Raw genomic sequence first — 21,017 nt, forward strand, 5'->3', positions numbered from 1 at the left:
GAGCTGCACTGGTGTGCCCCGCCCCGTTAGCCCCGCCTTCGAGGCGTCCGCTCTTTGGCCCTCCCCACCTTTAGCAAGACCAACGAGAGGATACCGCCGGCATGTAGAGCAGCCCGGACAGAAGCTTAACCGAGTGGCGCGCAAACACGAGAGGAAAGCAGTGTGCGGTTGTGTTTTTCTTCCTTCGTGGGGGTCTAGACGCAGGTGAGTGCAGGGGCCCGGTCCCCACCCCTAGCACAACCTGGAACTGCTGAAGCCTCCCTTTCTTCTTCGGGAGGCCTGGGCCCCAGCCTGCTCCCAGCATGCTCCACGCGGGATGCCGGGGCAGGTGCAGGGGGAGGACTAGTGAGTGCGGAAGACGGAGACCGGGAGCCGCCCGCCTGGAGTAGCTGCCTTACCCCCTCGATGGGGTCTTGAGGTGACTGCCCCCCACTTCATTTTGTCTCCTCCCTTTTCCTTCTGCACCTCAACCACCTTCACTTTCTATAAACCACTTGGCTGGTTTATGCCTTATTGGTGCTTTCATACAGTTTTTTTAAGTTTCCCTCTGCACGGAATGTCCTATCACGTGCATCCTGTGCGTGTGTGTGTGTGTGTGTGTGTGTGTGTATACACTTGCCTCCACTGTTGAGAAAAAAAAACTCTGTAGAATACTTTGTGCAAATGATTTTATTAAAGATTGGTAGACTTCTTGAGTTTTGATCAATAATTTTATTTTTTTATTTTTGGAGAGATTTTCACTGTAGGGCGCGTGCGCTCGCCAGACAGACAGAGAGAGACAGAAATCACCCCCCAAGGGGGATGGTCACGCCGCAATCCCTTCTCCTCCATTCTCTTGGGATCTTGGGCATGCACGCACACGCGCCGGCGTGAGTTTTAAGCCACCGGGTCCGGGACACGAACCGCGGTCGACTACGTGGGAGTCCAGCGACATAGCCATTATGCTAACTGCTGGTTCCCGAGTTTTGATCAATAATTTTGTAGCCAAGAGGAGTAGTCCCATCACAGAGAATTCTGACACATACACATGTCATAGTTGAGCTAGGGAACACATAGGAATTGGCCAGAAATCATGAAAATTGTGTAATATGAAAAGCTGAAATCCTCTGTAAATTAATTTTAGGATGCATCTGACAAATCTACTATTAAGCAGAATTTGTTTCCTGTCAGTTCACTTGTCCTTTTTGAAGCTCTGTTTATTGACCAAGTTCTGTGAGTGACACAGGAAAACTGTCCTGCTTGATTCCCCACCCCGCCACCTCCCACTCAGGAATTGCATCTACCAAGTTTTTCTACACTTCTGTCCTTCCGGTAGAAATCGAAATCCATTTCCTCTAAGGGAGGTTAAAAAATAGGGATAGCTTCCTTGTAGCAATACAATGATGTTGGGTGGAAGATGTCAATTATGGTCAACAGATGGAACAAACAGTTTTATTCTTTTTCATATGTAGTAAAACAAGGTTATCCAGTAACTCATTTATGAAACTCTCAGTAATGTGGTGAAGCACTATGGAGATTATTATACTGTAATAGAAAAAGCATTAAACTGATATCAAAACATCGAATTTCTAGTCCACTTCTGCCACTGACTAGCTGTGTGACATTGGGTCAGTTACTTAGCCTCTATGGACCTACATTTCCCTATCTGTTAAAATGAGAGAAATGACACTAGTTAGCGCCTAAGACCCCCTTTAAGACACACAGAAAATCTAAGTAGCTCAGTAGAACAGTCTTTGTAGAGATGGAGGGGAGATTGGGAAATTGTACTTTTACTGACCTAAATTGATAGCATATAATTTTTTTTAGCAGTTATATTTAGTGGCCTTTTAAAAACTCTCTTACTTGAAATAAAAGTGAACATTTTGCCCCTTTACTTCCTCACAAAAGAAGAAAGTTACTTTCGAGGAAATAAAAATGTTAATTAACAGTCCCCAGATATTCCTATATTGGCTCATTTTTCATCCAAATATTTTCAGACTTATTTTAACATTTATTTCTTGCGAGAGAGACAGAGAAAAAGAGGCACCCCCAGCTGCAGCCAGATCATAGGCATTCACATGCCTTGTGTACTGAGAAAGATCTCCAGATGTGAACCTGGAACCGTCCCATTGGGGTTAGCCTCTGAGAACATGGCATTTTACTGCTGTGCCACCATCTGGCCCCATACCAGTAATTTAGTTTTCATTATAGACTTTAGTGGTTGGAAACCATTTGTCTTAGCAACAAAAGTGTAAATATTAACATATATTGTATCAATCTCAAGTGACTTAATTTGGATATATTCAGAACACTTAAAGACAGCAGCTGTCAGTTCAATAAAAGATTAGGTTGAAAGCAGAAATATCAGCACAGATATCATTGGTGATTTGCTAATTATATGTGGTTTTATCTGTTCAATTTAAGGTTTCCATGTGAAAGTCCATTTATATCTGCAGAGGTATTTAAATAATAATTAGATTGCGTAGAAAAATGTCATGACTTTCCTGATGACCCAATATAACGCAACCGCGTTGATGCGTAATTCTTTAAAGAGAATCATTGGTTTCTGGGTTAATACTTTGATTAGTACTCAGTTAATTAAATCTCCATTGATAAAGTACAAAAGTAGCCTTCCCACAGCAGATTCTACTCCATAGAGGAGTTGCTGCAAAGTTCCAGTTTATACCAAACAGTAATCAGATACCATTGGAAGCTAAAGATTCTGAGTCCTTGCTATGGGTCACTCCTTGGTATATACTCAGGGGGTTGGTTCTAAGACCCCCACCCCCTCACCCCATGGATTCCAAAGTCCACAGATATGTAAGTTGCTTACATTAAAATGGTATAGTACAGTGAGCCCTCTATCCACAGGCCAACTGTATATGTCACTAACTTGATATCAAGTTTGGAAACCTTTCTCTTTTTTTTTTTTTTTTTTGGAGAGGTTTTTTTGCTATAGGGCACGTGCACTCGCCAGACAGAGACAGAGACAGAAAGCAAGAAATCATCCCCCAGGGGAGATGGCCACACCGCAATCCCTTCTCCTCCATTCTCCTCTTGGGATCTTGGGCACGCACACACACGCACCTGGCGTGAGTTTTTTAAGCCACCGGATCCAGGACGCAAACCGCGGTTGACTACATGGGAGTCCAGCGACATAGCCATTACACTAACTGCTGGTCCCCCTTTCTTTTTTTTAACATTAGAAACATTGTAAGTACAGTCATGCTTTACTTAATGTTGAGTATATGTTCTAAGAAATGTGTCATTAGTTTCATTGTCAAGCGAACATCATGTAGTGTACTTACACAAAGCTAGATGGTGTAGACTGCTACTCGCTAAGCCTATGTGGTTTAGTTCATTATAACCCTTTGAGACCATTGTTGTGTATATGGTCCCTTATCAATCAAAAAGTTGTTAGGTAGTGCATGACTACATATAAGGCATACCAAATCAAATTGCCAGACTAATCCTCTTTCTTCTTTATAGGAAAAATGCTTTCTGAAAGCAACTCATTTTTGAAGGGTGTGATGCTGGGCAGCATTTTCTGTGCTTTGATCACTATGCTAGGACATGTTAGAATTGGTCATGAAAACAGAATGCACCACCATGAGCATCATCACCTACAAGCTCCTAACAAAGAAGATATCTTGAAAATTTCAGAAGATGAACGTGTGGAGCTCAGTAAGAGCTTTCGGGTATACTGTATCATCCTTGTGAAACCCAAAGATGTGAGTCTTTGGGCAGCTGTGAAGGACACGTGGACCAAACACTGTGACAAAGCAGAGTTCTTCAGTTCTGAAAATGTGAAAGTGTTTGAGTCGATTAACATGGAAACAAAGGACATGTGGTTAATGATGAGAAAAGCTTATAAATACGCATTCGATAAGTATAAAGATCAGTACAACTGGTTCTTTCTTGCCTACCCCACTACATTTGCTATTATCGAAAACCTGAAGTATTTTTTATTAAAAAAGGATCCATCACAGCCTTTCTATCTAGGCCACACTATAAAATCTGGAGACCTTGAATATGTGAGTGTGGAAGGAGGAATTGTGTTAAGCATGGAATCCATGAAAAGACTTAATAGCCTTCTCAGTGTCCCTGAAAAGTGTCCTGAACAGGGAGGAATGATTTGGAAGATAGCTGAAGATAAGCAGCTAGCAGTCTGCCTGAAATATGCTGGAGTATTTGCAGAAAATGCAGAAGATGCCGATGGAAAAGATGTGTTTAATACCAAATCTGTTGGGCTTTTTATTAAAGAGGCAATGACTAATCACCCCAACCAGGTAGTAGAAGGGTGTTGTTCAGATATGGCTGTTACTTTTAATGGACTGACTCCTAATCAGATGCATGTGATGATGTATGGGGTATACCGTCTTAGGCCATTTGGGCACGTTTTCAATGATGCATTGGTATTCTTACCTCCAAATGGTTCTGACAATGACTGAGAAGTGAACAAGAGCATGTATATGATCACTGTATAGGATATATGTTGTCATTATTTATAATGATTATATATCCTAATGCAAAAGTTATGGGTTTTTTTCTTTTCTAATTTGGTGGCACTGGTATAATCACACATTAAAGTTTAGTAATACATGTTAAATTAGGTGGTATTTTTTTTCCTTAAAATACATATGACAAATTTAACTTTGTTGAAAATGTTTTAAGAAGAATAATTTTGCAAATAAAGGATATAAATATTTATAAATGTTATATTTATGTGATAATTCCTAAATTATGAACATTAAAGTCTGTGTAACATATTTTTGCTGATTTAAAAAATGTAATGTCTTTATAACTTTCTAACATATGCAAGTGAAATCTCTACTTGTGAATTAGTGATTAAATCTGTTAGCTATGTTTCCTTTACTTCTGTTGACTTTTTTCTTTCTTTTTTTTGGAGAGGTTTTTGCTATAGGGCATGTGCGCTCGCCAGAAAGAGAGAGAGACAGGGAGATAGAAAGCGAGAAATCACCCCCCAGGGGGGATGGCCACGCCGCAATCCCTTCTCTTCCATTCTCCTCTCAGGATCTTGGGCATGTACGCACACGGGCCTGGCGTGAGTTTAAGCCATCAGGTCCGGGACGTGAACCACAGTTGGCTACATGGGAGTCCAGCGACATAGCCATTATGTAACTGCTGGTCCCACTTCTGTTGACTTATGTTCTAACCTTCCCCATGTGTCAATGGATTTGCCTTCTCAAAATGCACAATCAAGCAACAAAGAAAAGCTTTCTATCCGATGTTAAAATGAAATTTGAAGTCTATTCCTGAGATAAAAAAGTGAAAATTACTTACATGAAGATTCTTCAGAAAGTTCATGAAGACCCAGCCAGAAGGCTGCTGGACCCCACATGACCAACAATGTGGTTCGAGTCCTGGACTTAACAGCTTGAAAAACAGGCCAAATATTTGTGCACACATGCCCAAAATCCTGAAAGGAGGAAGAGTTGGAGAAGAAGGGATTGCTGTGTGATTATTTCCTATGGGGGAAGGAAACTTTCTCACTTTCCTTCTTTCTGTCTCTCCAGCAAGCACACATGCCCTCTAACAAAAATGGGTTTTTTTGAAGAGGTTTTTACTATAGGGTGCGTGTATTCACCAGAAAGACAGACAGAAAGTGAGGAATCACCCCCCAGAGGGGATGGCCACACCACAATCCCTTCTCCTCCATTCTCCTCTCGGGATCTTGGGCACGCATGCACACGCATCCAGTTTGAGTTTAGGCCACCAGGTCCAGGAGTCGAACCACAGTAGAGAACGTGGAAGTCCAGCGACATAGCCATTACACTACCTGCTGGTCCCAAGGATTATTAATTTTGAAGTATAATAAAAACCTTTAGAGGCCAGCAGGTGGTGTGGTAGTTGAGGCACTGGCTTCCCACATGGCTGACAATGGTTCAAGTCCTGAACCTGGCAGCTTGATCTCTTACTGTCCCTCTCCATCTCTACCTCTCTCTGGTCAAATTGAATAAGAATAAATTCTTTAAAAAAAATTTAAAACCCTTTATTGAACCCCCTAATACGTGTTCTCAGATGCAATTACTATGGGTCATGTTTACTGTGAGCAGTGGTAAACAGTATCTCTGAGTGACACACAATTTGTAATATCACCCTGCCCCCAACAGCATTGTATCTTTATATTCCGACTGCATTTTTTTTTCTTTATTGCAAGAGTGCACATGTGCTTGAGAGTGAGAGAGAGTGGGAGAGAGAAAAAACACCCTTCCCAATGGGATGTGGACACCCTACAGTCCTTTTTCCTTTGTTTCTCCATCTCTTCAGAATTTCAGGTATGCACACACATGCCCAATATGTCTTGTTTTCTTTTTGTTTAATAAGAGTATTTTGTTTGTTTGTTTGTTTGTTTGGCTATAGGGCGTGTGTGCTTGCTGGAGGGACAGAGAGGAAATAAGAAATCACCTTCCAGGGGTATGGTTACACCACAATCCCTTATCCTCCATTCTCTTCTCTGGATTTTGGGTGTACATACACACACATACGTGCACCAAAATAAACTTGTACTTTAATTCCATTCTTCCCAGTTTGAATTTTAAGCTACCAGATCCAGGACTCAAACCATGGTCAATCACATGGGAATCCAGTGATGTACCATTTTGCCATCTGCTAATCCACCTGGCATGTTTTTTAAGCCACCAGAGTGAGAGCCATGTGGAATCTGGCTCTCTGCACAGAGCTTAAATGCTGTGCTACAGGGCCGTACTAGTATAAGCTTTCCATGGGCAATAAGACAAATTGTAGTTTGTATTAGAATAAAATGCATTGGGACCAGCAGTTAGTGTAATGGCTATGTCGCGGGACTCCCATGTAGTCGACCGCAGTTTGAGTCTTGGACCCGGGGGCTTAAACTCACTGTGTGTGCAGTGTGCCCAAGATCCCAAGAGGAGAATGGAGGAGAAGGGATTGCAGTGTGGCCATCCCCCCTGGGGGAAGGGGGATTTCTCGCTTTCTGTCTCTCTTTCTGGGAAGTGCATGCACCCTATAGCAAAAACCTCTCCAAGAAAAGAAAAAAAAAGAATAGAATGCATTGAGGGACTGGCAGTTAGCATAATGGCTGTGTCGCTGGACTGCCATGTAGTCGACTGCGGTTCTCGTCCCGGATCCGGTGGCTTAAAACTCACGCCGGGTGCATGTGCGTGCATGCCCAAGATCCCGAGAGGAGAATGGAGGAGAAGGGATTGCGGCATGGTCATCTCCCCTGGGGGGTGATTTCTTGCTTTCTGTCTCTCTGTCTCTCTCTGTCTGTCTGGCGAGTGCACATGCCCTATAGCAAAAACCTCTCCAAAAAACCAAAAACCTCTCCAAAAAAAAAAAAAAAAAAGAATGCATTGGGAGTTTGTATCAGAATATGGTGGTTCCTTTGCCTTAAAATTCCTGCATTTAATCAGTGCCATTTCTTTTAATGCCATTTCTTTGGTAGATTTTATTAATTACACACAAGATTAACCACATCTGTTATGCCATTATTTTGGCAATTTGGCAAAAGCTCTGGTAGATCAGGACTTAAATATAAGACTCAGATTTTGGAGAGAGAGATGGAAGGATAACTGCCCTTAAGGTGTGACTGGCTTGCATGAGAATAAAAATGCTTTGATCTAGTGAATAACTGACAGAGATGTCCACCTGGGTGCCCAAAGTGTTGAATAATAATAATAGTCAAAATACCAATCCAGTTCCAGCTGCGGGGAAGAGATGGCACCGAGAATCTTCTAGAACACTTGCCTCCAGAATGAAGCTTTGGGGAATACTGCCTAGTCTCCAATCCAGTGCTGTCCAACAGAAATATAATGTGAGCAACATGTGTAATATTAAATGTTCTAGTAGCCACCCAACAGAAATATAATGTGAGGAACATGTGTATTATTAAATGTTCTAGTAGCCACACTAAAAAAGTAAAAGCACAGGTACCATTACTTTTAGTAACATGTTTTATTTAACCCAGTATTTCCAAACCATTTTCATTTCAATATGTAATCAGTAGGAAATAAATATTAGCATACATTCTTTTTTAATTAAGTCTTTGAAACCCAGTGTATATTTTACAGTTACAGCATATCTCAATTCAGACTTGTCACATTCCAGTAAGCACAGCTGGCTAGTGGCTACCTTATTGGGGAGTGCAGGTTTAAGCAATTCCAGAAGGTGTGCGATCCCCACCCCAGGGATAATTCTCAATGGAAGAGTTGTATTTGTTTCTCTGGTTGTCTCCCATGCAGTAGAAACTGCAACCTGACTTAACAGGCCTCAGGCCATCCCCTAGCATGAGTTCATTCACTCATCTCAACATTAAATCACTGAATGGAGAACAAAATATAGGTTAGACCCCTCAGCTTTTTTTTCCTTAATTGCAACTCAACCAAAACTGTTGCCATCATTTATTTTAATATTCACTACTCTTTTGCCCCAACTATCTTCAAAGCAAGTGCTAGTCCTCCCTTTGCACATTATGTTCTACACACTTAGCGCCACTTACGTAACCCTCCCCATTTTGTCCTTTTCTAGATCCAGCAAAGGCTTCTAAATGGCATAACCTTTAAATAGTTACAAATCTCCTGGCTAACAGGCGACTAGTAGGAAAAGTTGAGATCTCAGAACCGAGTTCAATTTCAATACTCTGCTGTTGAAAAAGGAAACAAAAACTTTCCTTCCTCCACACCAGAGAGACGCTGTGAAAGCACCCCACTCTAGCTTATCCAAACCCTACCCATCTTTTCCCACTGTGGCACAGAGGCTTACCAACTTCCACCTCTCTCCAGTAACCCATAAAGATGGTGATTCAACGGTGGGCCGAGACTAACATTTTATGAAATATGAGGGGAGACCTTTCTGCAAAACATGGGTTTTACAGTCAGGTCTAACTGGGTTTAAATTCTAATTTTGCCATCTATTAGCTGAAGATTCCTCTTTCATAAACTCTTGGAGCTTTAGCTTCTTCATTTGTAAAAGAAGAATTAAGGGGGACCAGCAGTTAGTGTAATGGCTATGACGCTGGACTCCCATGTAGTCGACTGCGGTTCGAGTCCCGACCCCAGCAGCTTAAACTCATACCAGGTATATGTGCATGTGTGCCCAAGATCCCAAGAGGAGAATGGAGGAGAAGGGATTGCAGCATGGTCATCCTCCAGGGGTTAATTTCTCATTTTCTGTCTCTCTGTCTCTCTCTGTCTTTCTGGCAAACGCATGCACCCTATAGCAAAAAACCTCTTCAAAAAAAAAAATAGAATTAAAATATACCTCATAGAATCGTCTTAGATAGTAAGGAAGATACAGTAATAGAGCTTGTACACATAATAGGACTCTTATTCATTTGAGCAAGTTTAGCACTCTAAACAGTTAAATATTTATCAGTCCGTCGCATTAAACATCTTCATGATAAATATTAAAATATCAATGTGAATAACAGCTGGTATTAAATATTCCAATTCACAGGGGAATTCCTTAATTAAGAGTTTCAGGATAACATCTGTACATGTAAAAGTCTCTGCCACACTATAAAACTTTCCCTGAAACAGCTTTTTAATACCTATTTTTAAAGGAGAAATTCATGTTGCTTGGAAGAACAGGATCTTAGGATATTTTCCCCTTTCACAGCAAATTAGACATTATTGGAGCCCAGACTGCTGCAAGTGGTATGGCTTCTTTCTCGCCACACTTTAATCAAGGTGTTTCTCTCTATATTGGCAAAAACAAAAACCACTGTGTAAGTAGAACTCTTACTAGTGACTACATCTGGGCATTTGAGAAAGAATTGAGGTATTGGGGGGGGGGTGATTTCTCGCTTTCTATCTCTCTGTCTCTCTCTTTCTGGCAACTGCACATGCCTTATAGCAAAAACCTCTGCCCCCTCAAAATGAATTTTGAATGGAGCAGCATTCGAACTGATGAAAGCAGTATCCAGACTAAAAAATGCACACATCTTTCAGATCATGAGAACTAAAAATCTGATAAAACTCAAAATGCAGAAACAGACATTTCAAGCCCCACTGATAAGGAAGCAAAAGCAGAAGTTCATGCTACTTAAGCTCACTCAAGAACTATTCACAGGGCCCAGCAGATGGCATGGTGGTTGAAGCACTGGACTCCCACATGGCTGATAGAGGTTTGAGTACCAGACCTGGCAGCTTGCTCTCTCTTTCTCTCTCTCTAGTCAACTTATAATAATAATGATGATGGACCAGCAGGTGGTGTAATGGCTACAGCGCTGGATTCCCACATAGTCGGCCTTGATTCAAGTCCAGGATATGGCAGCTTTAAATTCACACCAGGTCCATGTGTGTGTGCACCCAAAATCCCAAGAGGAGAATGGAAAAGGAACTGCACCATGGCCACCACTCCCCCCAGGCAGATGATGTCATGCTTTCTGTCTCTCTGTCTCTTTCTATCTCTCCAGCAAGTGCACACGCCCTATAGCAAAAAATCTCTCTAAAATAATAATTAAATTAAATAATTTTTAAAAACTATTAACAAACAATGTTGAGCTCTCATGCAGTTTCGGCATGAAATCATCTTCTTGGTTTGCAAGTTTGTAGGTTTCAGGGTTCTATCACACATCAGCATAGAAGGAAAATCCCAGATTTGGGGGACAAAGATAAAAAAAATTCCCTTTTGAAATAGAAGTTGGTAAGAACAAAAATGGTTGCCTGATTGAAAGTCTCTACAATATGCTTTCCCTGTAAGCAAAAAGGGAACTGAGTTTGATTTGTTTTCAAGGTATATATTTGGAGAAATGGCACATTCTCCAAGCAAGTGCTTAGTTAGAACAAATGATTTACTGCTTACAACCCAACCTTTTGCTCACATGCTAATGAAAATCAGAAGAGGGACCAGCAGTTGGCGTAATGGCTATGTCGCTAGATTGCCATGTAAGTTTATTGTGGTTCGAGTCCCAGATCTGGTGGCTTAAACTCACACCAGGTGCATGTGCATGCATGCCCAAGATCCTGAGAGGAGAATGGAAGGAAAACAGATTGCGGTGTGGCCATTCCCCCGGGGGGTGATTTCTCATTTTCTGTCTCTCTGTCTCTCTCTGTTTTTCTGGTGAACGCATGTGCCCTATAGCAAAAACCTCTTCAAAAAAAAAGAAATTACTTATTTCATCATCAGAGATGAAGTGAAAGTTAGTAATTATTAACTATCCAGCTTTCTGGTAAAAAAATTAAAATAAGGGGTAAAAAATTAAAACGAGAAAATCTTTGTATCTTTTTATTATTTTTTATATCATTTTTAAATTTTTTTTTTTAAGTTTACTATAGGATATATATGCTCACCAGAGAGACACACATAGAGAAAGGGAAAATGAGAAAGCAAATCACCAGGTCTGGGACTAGAGCCATGGTAGGCCATGTGGGAATCCAGCACCCCAACCACCACACCATGTGCTGGCCCCTTTCTTTGTATCTTTTAAATCTGGCTGGCTGCTTGTTTGTTTTAACCTGTGTTAAGAGTTCTGAGAACAAATACAATGAACTTGAGGGGAGTGAATTTGGCCTTTGAAGCCCCCTATATTCACGTATTGGTCAAAATTCAAAGTATTTTTAAATTGGGGAAAGAAACAAAAGCAATAAAAATTAACACATGGAAATGATAGTTTTATTTTAAAAAACTTGTTTTAACATATGAGTGGTATGGGAACCAGCAGTTAGCGTAATGGCTATGTCGCTGGACTCCCACGTAGTCGACCGCGGTTCGTGTCCCGGACCCGGTGGCTTAAAACTCACGCCGGGCGCGTGTGCGTGCATGCCCAAGATCCCGAGGGGAGAATGGAGGAGAAGGGATTGCGGCGTGACCATCCCCCCTGGGGGGTGATTTCTTGCTTTCTGTCTCTATGTCTCTCTCTGTCTGTCTGGCAAGCGCACACGCCCTACAGTGAAAATCTCTCCAAAAAAAAAAAAAAATATATATATGAGTGGTTTGATTAATTTGGTTTTTTTTTTCCTTTGATTTTGCCTAAAAGATAAGTCAATGTAGTATCCATTGTTCCTAGGATGTCTACCATAGCTGGAGAGTCAGTCATCCATGTAAGACTGAAGCCTGTAGCTCAACTGTTGGTTCGCTTCTCAGGATAAGCCCTTTCCTTCCTTCCTCTAATCCAAGTCTTTAGTCATTTGAAACATTAGTTTTCACTTGTTAGGATTCACAAGTTGATTATATACTGAGTCGTCAGAAAAGCCATGACATATTTTTTCATGTTTCTCTATGCAAAAATGCATCAGGACTTTTCCAACCACCCAATATTTACACTCTAATCGCCAAAATAATCCATGCAATTAGAATTGGTTGTTAATAATGAAGCATGTTATTTTCTGTAGCAACTGTAATTTTTTTAGTTTGTTGTTTTACTTTTTTTTTTAGGGAGTTTTTTGCGCTATAGGGCACGTGTGCTTGCCAGAGAGACACAGAGACAGAAAGTGAGACATAACCCCCTGGGGGATGGTCACGTGGCAGTCCCTTCTCCTCCATTCTCCTCTCAGGATCTTAGGCACATGCACACGCGCACACACACACACACACACACACACACACGTGCCCAGCCGGGGTTTTAAGCTGCCAGGTCCAGGACTCCAACTGCAGTCGACTATATAGAAGTCCAGCAATGACATTGTAAACATTACACCATCTTCTGTAATTTTTAATAGAAATTACTTCACTAATTCACCTTTTTCTTATTAAAGTATCCAAAGGTAAAGTCCAGAGTTTTTTTAATTTCCACCCCATGCGGTAAATACTAATTATACTAATGAATTTGGAAGCTTTCATTTATTTTTCTTCCCCATAATCTTTTTTCCTTAATTTTGCTATAGAACATGTATGTTCACCCAAGAGACAGAAAAAGAGAGAGAGAGAGAGAGAAAGGGAAAGTGAGAAAGGACAGGAAGCAAAGAGAAGGGAGGGGTTAGGGGCAGGGACACACACATGCCTAGTGTGTTTTTCAAGCTGCTGGGTCCGGGAGGCAAACCATACAGTCATGTGGGATTCAGCTGCCTTAACTACCACACCACTGGCTAGCCCCCATGATCTGTTTTTATTTTTTTCCCCATGATCTGTTCTTAATATAGTAGTAGGAGAAATTACAGTGAATCATCTCCTATTATCTCTCTTTTTTTCTACAATTGTTTTTTTTATATTTTTTATTTTTGGAGAGGTTTTTGCTATAGGGTGTGTGTGCTCACCATACAGAGAGAGACATAGAGACAGAAAGCGAGAAATCACCCCCCAGGGGGGATGGTCATGCCACAACCCCTTCTCCTCCATTCTCCTCTTGGGATCTTGGGCACGCATGCATGCACACCTGGTGTGAGTTTAAGCTACCAGGTCTGGGACTCGAACCGTCGTCGACTACATGGGAGTCCAGCAACATAGTCATTATGTCAACTGCTGGTCCCAGTAATTATTATTTTTTAAATTTGCTAGAGGGCATGTATGCTTACCAAAGAGAGAGAGAGAGAAAGTGGGAAAGCAAGCCACCATGCCTGGGACTCAAACCACAGTTGGCCACATGAAAGTCATGTACCTTAACCACCATGTCACCTGTTGGCCCCTCTTGTTATCTCTTCCATGCACAAATTATATTCTCTAAAAGGCCAGGCTCTTAAAGAAAAAAAATTTAAAAACTTGCCTAATAGTTTCAACATCCATTTAAAATCTACCCTCAATTTTGGTCAGTCAGTTCTGATCTAATGAGTTGTGGTCTTTACTCCTTTACTAGCACTTAGTTGGTTTTAATGCAATATTTAACAAATTAATGTTATGATTGCTAGTATCTACTGATTCTTTTCCCTGCCGTAAGAAAAGTATTATAAAAGTATACATACAAAATATAAAATACATACGAAGTATAAAAAAAGCTTAATACATTTATATGCACCAGTCTCTATGTTGAAAGTATGATTTCTTTAGGAATTGTAGCTGAAAGACTGTGATATTAAGAGTACAATTAAATTTAGTCAAATTATTACTGCCTTAATGTGATTAATAAGATATCAAACAAGAATTCTACAGGGCTTCCAAAAATCTGTTTTCATGGAATCATTCTTATAGGTAGCTGAAAACTTGCACAGGCTTCTGAGTGCTTGCTAACTCAGAAGTGATGGCTATCCCGAGGGAGGATGGACACATTTTCATTGATTTCCTTTCATTATAAATCAGTTCTAGTGGCCACTCCTCTAGAAATTGGAATGATTTTGAGTTTCTTGAAGAGTCTTGAGATACATTCTCAAAATTAAGGACCCTAGATAAATGAAGCTAAAATATTTACCACTTCAGTTTGGGCATATATTCATTTCATATTTTCATTCATATATAATTGCTCCATTATTAATATTCTCATGAACAGCAGAAAGGTGAACTATTATAATGAAATACCTCTGCGAACTTAGTGAACTGTCATTCTCAGGTCATCTTCTGAAGTACTAATACTTTATCCTCAGTTGCTGATTTGCACAGAGGGGGAACTTGGCAGGATATAACCATTATTTGACAAATTCATATCACGCAGCTGCCAACAGTACACCAACAACCACTTTAACAGCCTGCTAACGGAGAACCTACCAAGCCTTTATGCCACTAGACAATGAGACAGGCATCTGAGTTGGAATGTGGAATCACTGCAACTCCAAGACATTTGGATGTTTTCAACTTCGCACTGGAAACAATCTAAGAAATAATTTTGTGTTGGCTTGCCAAGTTTGATTACTGAAATCAGAAAAAGTATTAGTAAAATGCCTGATTTTATACATTAATATTGAGCTATCACCATTACCCAGATTTTCAAAAAGGTAAATATACCCACTGACATGAACTGGCCTTGTCTGAGTAAAAGAGACACATAGAGAAATGACTAGATTGTAGGTTGGTTTGACACAAACTTAATTTTGAGACTAAAAATGAATTAGAAACACATTGGCAGAGAGAAAACTGGCCCTCCATATATTCTTACTCTCAAGATTATGGGTAAACTACACATTTCTGTCAAGTGCAGTGCTAAACAGGCTGCTACATCTGCTAGTTTAACCTCTTTGAATTAGCTACCATGCATGAACTAATGCTTAGAAAATGGCAAGGCTTGCACATGTAGAGTGACTCTCCTGATTAACACCGATGAGATGAGGCCTCGGACCCAGGGGAAGAGGGGAACATACATATTTAGTCTACATCACCAAGGCAACACTGTACCTCAGCATAGTAGAAAAACAAGCACAGATGTTAATGTTGAATATTTAAAAAGTGTTTCCTACACCCATTGTAACAGTGGTTAGACAGGGATAAATTATGGCAGGAACTGGGAAAGGAAAACTTTTAACTTCTCTAATGTGTTTGTGTGTACTTCATGTTTCATTCCTAGCTCTCTGTAGGCGATCTTGGTCAATTAACATGATCATAGCACCAAAAATAAAGGTTCAAGGTTTGGTTTGAACATAAATGGCTTGCATGTTCTCTTTTTAAGAATATATATCAGGGCTGGCAGGTGGTGTGGTGGTTAAGGGCGCTGGACTCCCACATGACCAACCACCATTCAAGTCCTAGACCTGGTGGCTTCCTTTCTCACTTTACCCCTCTCTGGTCATATTAAAATAAATTAAGTTTGAAAAAATATATATATATAATGTGTTACAGGCCTTAAATAGGGTACCTCCTCCCCCAAATGAGAAGATATCTGAATTTAAAGCCAATTAGAAACTTCCCCAAAGAGATGATTTATAAATGCATTACTGATGAGACTATTCACACTTTTATCTATCAGGAATATGTAATAAAATATAACAATATGGTAAGTTATAGGCCATTAAGTTGAAATAACAGAAGGAAAATATTCTACGTGGAACTTGGAAAGAACATAGCAATTAAGTGTCAGAGCACCTGTATAGGCTAGGAAAGAGACAAGATTGTGGCAGAGATAAACATTCTAATTGAGGAAGCAGAAAAAAGGTCTCCAGGCCTTACCATAGGCCAAATGAAATATTACCCCAAGTTACCCATCTTCAGCTAACTTTCAACTTTCCTTCGCACTTACTCACATTCACCAGCTGTGTATTGTTCACCCTAGATAGGCCTGTCACTGTAAATTGAACATTCACAGTCTAATTGGGGAATGTTCAAGTCTTATGAGTTCTATCAGTGGGAAATGGCTTCTCAATCTGAGGGGCAGACCCTGGATCTCTGTTCACCTATATATCCTGGAAGCCCAGCTGGAACAGCCAGCAGAATGATCTCTTTTTACTATCCACCCTCACCTTTCTCACCAACTTCTAACTGTAACACAGGTCACCACAATCTTGTAAATGTCTGTATCCATCTGAAAAATAAAATCACACGTCATATATTGGTCAACAACCAAATGAAGATGGCTGAGACGCTAGAATAACAGCAACGTATTAAGAAGAAAGATCTTTATCAGTAAATAAATTCCTAACTTGTAACTCTCAAAACAGATGACTGCTCTCCCTAAAGTAGGTCCAATGGCTCTCATACACTACTTGTGATAGGAGATATATGTTCTTTGAGGATTACAGTGGGGAACTAAATCTAGAAGTTCGGGAGATCGATTTTTTATGTTTTTACTGAAGAGAGGACACAAAAAATTAGACCTGAATTTGATCAAGCCTATCTGTCTACAGGATACACAGGGGGCATACAAACAAGTTAAATAAGTTCACAATGATCTAAGCAACGATATCCAGAATGTACAGGAAAGCCTTGCAAGCAAAGTACACTAGATTTCTTAAATAATTCAATGAGAAAAAAGGAGAGGAACTTGTAAATTGAAAGACTGATATAATAACAACCAAATGCAATATATGGACTTCGTCCAGGGCTTAATTCAAGCATACCAATGGTGGAAAATAATTAAAAAGAGACAAGAATATTTGAACACAGTCTAGATAGTTGTTCATATTCAGAAATAGGTAAAAATTTCAAGTATGATATAGTATTCTGGTTGTTTTTATAAAGACCACTTATCTTTCAAAGAATGCTAAAGTAGTTATGGACGTCAGGGATTTGCTTCAAAATAACCAGGGGGTAGTGAGGACTGAGTGAGGTATAGATGAAATAAGATTGGCCATGAATTGAAGCTAAATGATGGGAATAGAAGGTCCACAATGCTATTTCCCAAACTTTCAAATAGGCTTGGCATTGTCAATGTTGAAAAGTTATTGGGTCACTGGGAAAGTCATGATGCATTTTTACATAGGGAAACATGGAAAAATACAACACGACTTTCCCACAACCTAATAAAAAACAACATATAGGGACCAGCAGTTAGCATAATGGCTATGTCGCTGGACTCCTATGTAGTCAACCGCGGTTCGAGTCCCAAACCCAGTGGCTTAAACTCACACCAGGCGCATGTGCGTACATGCCCAAGATCCGGAAAGGAGAAAGGAGAAGAAGGGATTGTGGCGTGGCCATTCCACCTGGAGGGGAGAATTCTCGCTTTCTGTCTCTCTGTCTCTGTCTTTCTGGCGAGCACATGCTCCCTATAGCAAAAAACTTCTCAAGAAAAAAAAACATATAAAAAACACTATAGAGAAGGGACACTGTTGGGTGCTATGGGGCGATGAGATAAAATTCTCAATCTAGGGACCAGTAAGTGGCATAATGTTTACATTGCTGGACTCCCACATACTCTACCACTGTTTGAGTCCTGGACCTAGCAGCTTAAAACCCATGCCAGGCACATGTGCAGGCGTGCCCAAGATCCCGAGAGAAGAATGGAGGAGAAGGGATTGCACTGTGGCCATCCCCCCAGGGGATGACTTCTCACATTCTGTCTCTCTGGCAAGTGCATATGCCCTATAGCAAAAATCTCTTTCAAAAAAAATCTCCAATCTAACTTCCAGATCCATTAAAGAGAAAGTCTCTGGGGGTCTGACATAAACTAAGAAGTCTGTTTACCAAATCCTGCCCTTCCACTTATATAATTAGCCTATGCACGGACATTAAGTCATCTGAGTTTCATTACTTACCAGATACCTTTTAATGTCCAAGTTTGCTACCTAATTTTAACTTGAGTTTAAGACAAAATAATTTCTGAAGCTAACAGGAGTTTAGCATCTGTTGAATTTATTCCGCATAACCACAGAGGCATTGTCTTCATGCTGTCACACATAGACACAAACACAGATACAGCACAATATCCATATTTATTCCAAGTGCATTCCTTCTGAGGCTTATTTATATGTCTTCATATGCCACAGCCCATCATTTAAATAATGGATATTTTCAATGCCAATTCCTTTGTTGACTTTCTCGCTGTAAAAGGAAAATGACATATAAACATATTTTTATTCATTTTTGTAGGTTTACTAGCACTAAATATAATTCAAGTACACTGCTACTTTGTAATTATTGAACCATACGTAGAGAACCTATTGCTATTACAGTTACATGATTGTCTACATTAAACTACATTACTCTCATGCAGTTTTTCTTCAAAGTGATTTTTAGATGGGACCAGCAGGTGACATGGTGGTTAAGGTGCTGGACTTTCATATGTCTAACTGTGGTTTAAGTCTCAGACCTGGTGGCTTGCTTTCTGTCTCACTCACTCTCTCTCTCTGTCTGTCTCTCTCTGGTGAGCACATGTGCCTTATAGCAAATTTTAAAATAATAGTAATAAATAAAATAAATATATTTTTTTTAAAAAGTGATTTTAGCTGTCTAACTAGTGGGTCTATAGAAGCAGAGCAGTAACACCAGGAGACTATAAAATTATTACATTAACCCTGAAGGAACAAATGTGGTCATCAGATAAGTTTCAAAGTTTTGGGCACCAGCAGTTGGTGTAATGGCTATGTCACTGGACTCCCATGTAGTTGACCACAGTTTGAGTCCTGGACCCTGTGGCTTAAACTCACGCCGGGCGCATGTACATGCACACCCAAGATCCCAAGCGGAGAATGGAGGAGAAGGGATTGCGGCATGGCCATTCCCCCTGGGGGGTGATTTCTCGCTTTCTGTCTCTCTGTCTCTCTCTGTCTTTCTGGCAAGTGCACACACCCTGTAGCAAAAACCTCTCCAAAAAAAAAAAGTTTTTGAAACTACTGCCTAATTTGGGTAATATAGCTTTCATATTTCCCTAATATTCTTCATTTCTTATATCACCAGGTCAGAATAGAAGATGCATATTTTGCAGTTGTAAACTACATCACTGTTTTTTAAACTAGCAGGAAAATATCTCCAACCCCCAAATTAAATTGGACTGAATAAAAAACTCCTGAAGTACCACATACATACATATAAAACAGCTATGTTGGCACACGGGTTCTTTTCACATTGCTTACAAAAGAATGCAATCCCAGATACCAGCAGGTGGTGTGGTGGTTAGGGTGTTGGACGCCCACATGGTGGACCATGCTTTGAGTGCCAGACCCAGTGGCTTGAAACTCATGCCAGCTACATGTGCATGCGTGCCCAAAATCCTGAGAGGAGCAGGGAGAAGAAGGCATTGTAGTATGATTGTAACACGGCCATCCCCTCTGGGGTGGGTGATTTCTCACTTTCCCTCTCTCTGCATTTCTCAATCTCTCTCCTCTCCAGTGAGCACATGTGTCCTATGGCAAAATCCTAAAAAAAAAAAAAATTTTTAATTTAAAAAGAAAGAATGTAATTCCACAGACAACACAGGTATCAACGGCTTTCTATGTGTTAGGAAAAATCAGAAATGAGGCTTCTGTGATTAGGCATTTTAAGATGTGGTATGAATGACAGCAAATTACACCTGTACTTGGGATGCTTCCTGGGTTGGCTACCCACATCTCAAAAGGTAAAGGGTCTGACAGTGAGACTTACATATCTTCTGCAGACATCTTCATGACTCCAACACAAAGAGCATGCCGCTTTCCTTCTGCCATGATTGCCTGGAAACACACAGCTAAGAAAACTACTTATCTACTAAAATGCCTTGTAGGGAGAGGGGGGTGTTAAATAATGATTGTGTTACTAGTTAAACCATCCTGACCTCATTTCATGTCTTCTCCTAGACTGTTAACTCCTTGAGAGCAGTGGCCTCACAGTCTGTAGGCATGTTATAAATACTGAAATAAATGCTAAATGGAGGAATCTAATAATCACTGTTGTTTCAAGACAAATATTAACTCCACGCAAACAAAACCAGAGGAAGTCATGCAAAAAAGGGCATAAAATTTCTTGTACATAAACATTAAAAACTGTTAAACAGGGGCCCCTCTGCTCCCCTCAACAGGGGGGGGCCCCTGCCACTTTGACTCTGCACCCAGCTCCCCAGCTTCTTCCTGCTCTTGCTTTTCAAGAGCTGCTTGAATCCAGCAACTGAAATGCAGTGGTGCAGGAATTTGAAGTGTGGAACTGTCTTTGTATCATTATGGAGTCATGGACAAATGACCCCAGGATTGAAGGGAAGAAAATTCAAGGTGATTAAACCACACAGGTGTTTGAAATTCAGGGTATGGTCCTGGAGTCCCCTCTGCCTGTTGATCCCTCCTCTTTCCACAGGCCTGGGCAATACACGGTGGCTAGAGATTCTGTTGAACTGCTAACTTACTTCTGTGACCATCACTGTATTTTTCAAAAAATGATTATTATGGACAATTTTGAATATGCAAAAGTAATGTGAAAAAAAAACCTGTAAAATAAGCAACCATTAACTGTTCTGGTGTTTTTAATCACTGAATGGTGGTTTCATGTAAAGGACACATTAAAAATAATTGTATTATCAGGGCTGGCAGGTGGCATGGGGGTTAAAGGCACTGGCCTCCCACATGGCCAACCATGGTTCAAGTCCTGGACCTGGTGGCTTGCTTTCTCATTTTCTTTCTCTCTCTCTCTCTCCCTCCCAATGTCTGATCAAGTTGGAAAATAATAATAATAAAGTTAAATAATTATTTTTAAAAATAAATAATTGTATTACCATTCTGTCTTTAAGAGCTCAACATATCGGGCCAGCTGATGGTATAATGGTTAAGGTGCTGGACTCCCACATGACCTGCCATGGTTGAGTCCAGAACTAGTGGCTTTAAAATGAGGCACAGCCACAT

The 21,017-nt window shown here is 40.4% G+C and overlaps 2 protein-coding genes across 5 annotated transcripts in view; one reads left to right on the forward strand and one right to left on the reverse strand.

Annotated features, from left to right (window-relative positions):
• Positions 1-44: 44 nt before the first annotated feature.
• Positions 45-4,762, forward strand: C1GALT1C1 (C1GALT1 specific chaperone 1). Of its 2 annotated transcripts, none has more exons than XM_006144875.3 (2): positions 45-204; positions 3,469-4,762. In XM_006144875.3, the coding sequence occupies exon 2, from the start codon at positions 3,474-3,476 to the stop codon at positions 4,428-4,430; it is 957 nt and encodes a 318-aa protein (XP_006144937.1). In that variant the 5' UTR covers positions 45-204; positions 3,469-3,473; the 3' UTR covers positions 4,431-4,762. The 2 variants fall into 2 exon arrangements, with proteins under 2 accessions (XP_006144937.1, XP_006144938.1); XM_006144876.3 differs by lacking the exon at positions 45-204 and adding an exon at positions 270-418.
• Positions 4,763-18,049: 13,287 nt separating this feature from the next.
• The window catches only part of MCTS1 (MCTS1 re-initiation and release factor), a 17,313-nt gene continuing 14,345 nt past the window's right edge, over positions 18,050-21,017 (reverse strand). For all 3 annotated transcript variants that reach the window (XM_014586422.2, XM_006144879.3, XM_006144878.3), the window contains 2 exons: positions 19,795-19,862; positions 18,050-18,255 (listed from right to left, as the gene is read on the reverse strand). In XM_014586422.2, the coding sequence (XP_014441908.1) occupies positions 18,174-18,255; positions 19,795-19,862 (150 nt within the window). In that variant the 3' untranslated portion in view covers positions 18,050-18,173. The remainder of the gene's footprint in view (positions 18,256-19,794; positions 19,863-21,017) is intronic.

The sequence above is a fragment of the Tupaia chinensis genome, unplaced genomic scaffold (assembly GCF_000334495.1).
Source record: "Tupaia chinensis unplaced genomic scaffold, TupChi_1.0 Scaffold000135_1, whole genome shotgun sequence".
Classification (NCBI taxonomy): domain Eukaryota; kingdom Metazoa; phylum Chordata; class Mammalia; order Scandentia; family Tupaiidae; genus Tupaia; species Tupaia belangeri.